The sequence below is a fragment of the Ailuropoda melanoleuca genome, unplaced genomic scaffold (genome assembly GCF_002007445.2).
Source record: "Ailuropoda melanoleuca isolate Jingjing unplaced genomic scaffold, ASM200744v2 unplaced-scaffold1338, whole genome shotgun sequence".
Lineage (NCBI taxonomy): Eukaryota > Metazoa > Chordata > Mammalia > Carnivora > Ursidae > Ailuropoda > Ailuropoda melanoleuca.
The window spans coordinates 1-2,632 of NW_023182037.1; the positions used below are offsets into that span (position 1 = coordinate 1).

Genomic DNA, 2,632 nt, shown 5'->3' on the forward strand with positions numbered 1-2,632 from the left:
ACGGATCACTCATTATAACTTGCAAATAGAATGGGATAAAAACTAACATTTATGGACTTTGAGGCACAAAGAATCCTAATTCTTGTTGATTTTCATATCTCTCTGAAGTACCCACTATGACATTATATCATCTTAGCATTACTAGACTTTGGTAACATGCATTTAAAAGCCCTCCTTGTCAAGAGCACATTCCAATAAACTACGTATTATTGATTTCTTAATCTNATTTTTTTTAAATTCTAGGACTACTGAGACCATTTCCTTCCTATTCAGTCACTTTTGTCTATGTCTATCCCAACTTAAGTCCTCAGTTGAATCCGTTAGCTTTCTTTGTCAGTGAAGTTTTCCAGATTGCTGAACAACATACAAACACACCTAAAAAAGTCCTATAGAAGTCATCATAGTTAGAAGCAACTTGCCTCTGCCTTTCTCTTGAAGCACACTAGTCTAAGAGCATCTCTTACAGCTTGACCCTTTCTTCATTTTCTTAAAAGCTTTGTCATTTTCTTCCCTCATTGCTCCCATTTCTTTTTATTTCTCTCTGTGATATCAGAGTTGAATTTCCACAAGAGGTAAAATTCACCATGCCCCAAATAAAGTAGAAAGAAAAACCTTTAAATGGCTAACAGAATATCTGGAATTTGGCTCTGTTCACTCAAACACAAATCTGCTTCCACTATCCACTTCAATATAATATGGGTCCGGGCTATACAGCTGTATAAGTATCAGAGTCATCATAATCAAATTCTGTTCAGAGGCACTATGCTGTTTTAGTACTTAATGCATTTATAAACTCACACCAGAGAACAGACAAGCCTATAAACTGTTGTCATTTTTGTTTTCTGCTTTAATTATTTAAGTTTGATATGGACATGATTAAAATTCCTTGTGTGTTGGCACCTGGGTGGCTCACTCACTAAACGTCTGCCTTCAGCTCAGGTCCTGATCCCAGGGTCCTGGGGTTGAGCCCCACATCAGACTCCCTGCTTGGTGGGAAACCTGCTTCTCCCTCTCCCACTCCCCCTGCTTGTGTTCCCTCTCTGCTGTCTCTCTCTGTCAAGTAAATAAATAAAATCTTTTTTAAAATTATAAAATTTCTTGTGTGATTTGATTAATAATAACAATTATTTTACGATTATTAGGTTCTCCCTCTTAGTCATTGAAAGACTAGGGCAATTATAACTGCAAAAAAAAATTTTGACTACTACTCAAAACATAGCAACATTATTCTGCACAATTTTGTCATTTTAGTGAATGGGGAATAGATACTAGTATGAAATCTAAGCATTTCTCTTTAACATTTTTCTCAGTGAATCTATGACTTTCTTATTTCTCAGGCTGTAGATCATTGGATTTAAGAAAGGAATTATAACAGTGTAAAATAGAGAGTCCATCATATCTTGATCGTCTGCCTGTGCAGATACAGGGCGCACATACATGAAGAGAAGGGGGCCATAGTACAGAGAGACAGATAAGAGATGGGCTCCACAGGTGGAGAAGGCTTTCCTTATACCTTGTAGAGACTTATTTTGTAAGATTGTAAAGAGAACTAGTGTGTAAGAGACAAGAACCGTCAAAATGGTAAATACTTGTATTGACCCAGCAAAAATAAATACCATCAGAAAATTAATAGAAGGGTCAGTGCAAGAAATCTTAAATAATGGTATAATATCACAGTAAAAGTGATGTACTATGATAGAATTGCAGAAGGTTAATCTGAATAAAAAAGCATTATGAATTATGGCATGAAGAAAGCCACCTAAAAATGACAAATGTACCAGCCGGATGCACAGTGTTTTGGACATAATGACTGGATAAAGTAGTGGTTTACATATGGCCACATACCGATCATATGCCATTGATGCCAACAGAAAACATTCTGTGGTCGTACAGATTGCAAAGGAAAAAAATTGTATCATGCATTCAGAGAGAGAGATTATCTTGCTCTTGGCAAAGAAGTTGACCAACATCTTGGGGGATACTGTGGATGATAACCAAGCATCCACAAATGCCAGACTCCCAAGGAATAAGTACATGGGGATGTGAAGGTGAGGGTCATTGCAGATGAGAGCAATCAGACCAAGGTTCCCCACCATGGTGATGAGATACATAACCAAGAACACCAGGAACAAGGGAATTTGCCACTCTGGTTGATATGTGAGTCCCAAGAGAACAAAGGCTTCCAGCTCTGTTGTATTTTTAGTTTCCATATTCTTAATAGATGGCCTATGAAATTAAATGTGGTAAATGTAAAAAGAACATTCATTAAACATTTATAGAAGACAATTCGGTGATGGTAACTGAAATAAATTCATACACTAGCAGGAAGGAACTTTAATTTTATTTACTGTAACATGGCAACTATTTGGGGGAATTGTTATATTGGAAAAATACAACTACTTAAGTTCAAAATATGTGCAGAATAAACTGATTAAGAATACAAGAAAAACATTCTGAACATGAGCAAATCTTTGGGGTAACTATTGTATGAGGTAGACAAAGTTTGTGTGCAGGACATTGATGCAGCATCAAAAGCAAAGATGGCAAAAGAGCCTGAGTTATAAAGTGAGACAATGCCAAGTGAAACATCTTCAATTTTATCCTTCAAACTGGGATGGAAAACTTTTAAGAA

The 2,632-nt window shown here is 36.3% G+C and overlaps 1 protein-coding gene across 1 annotated transcript; it reads right to left on the bottom strand.

The window, feature by feature from the left end:
• Positions 1-1,280: 1,280 nt before the first annotated feature.
• Positions 1,281-2,210, bottom strand: LOC105235259 (olfactory receptor 5H2-like). The gene has a single exon (XM_011218321.2). It carries the CDS (start codon positions 2,208-2,210, stop codon positions 1,281-1,283), a length of 930 nt encoding a protein of 309 aa, XP_011216623.2.
• Between the last annotated feature and the right edge of the window lie 422 nt (positions 2,211-2,632).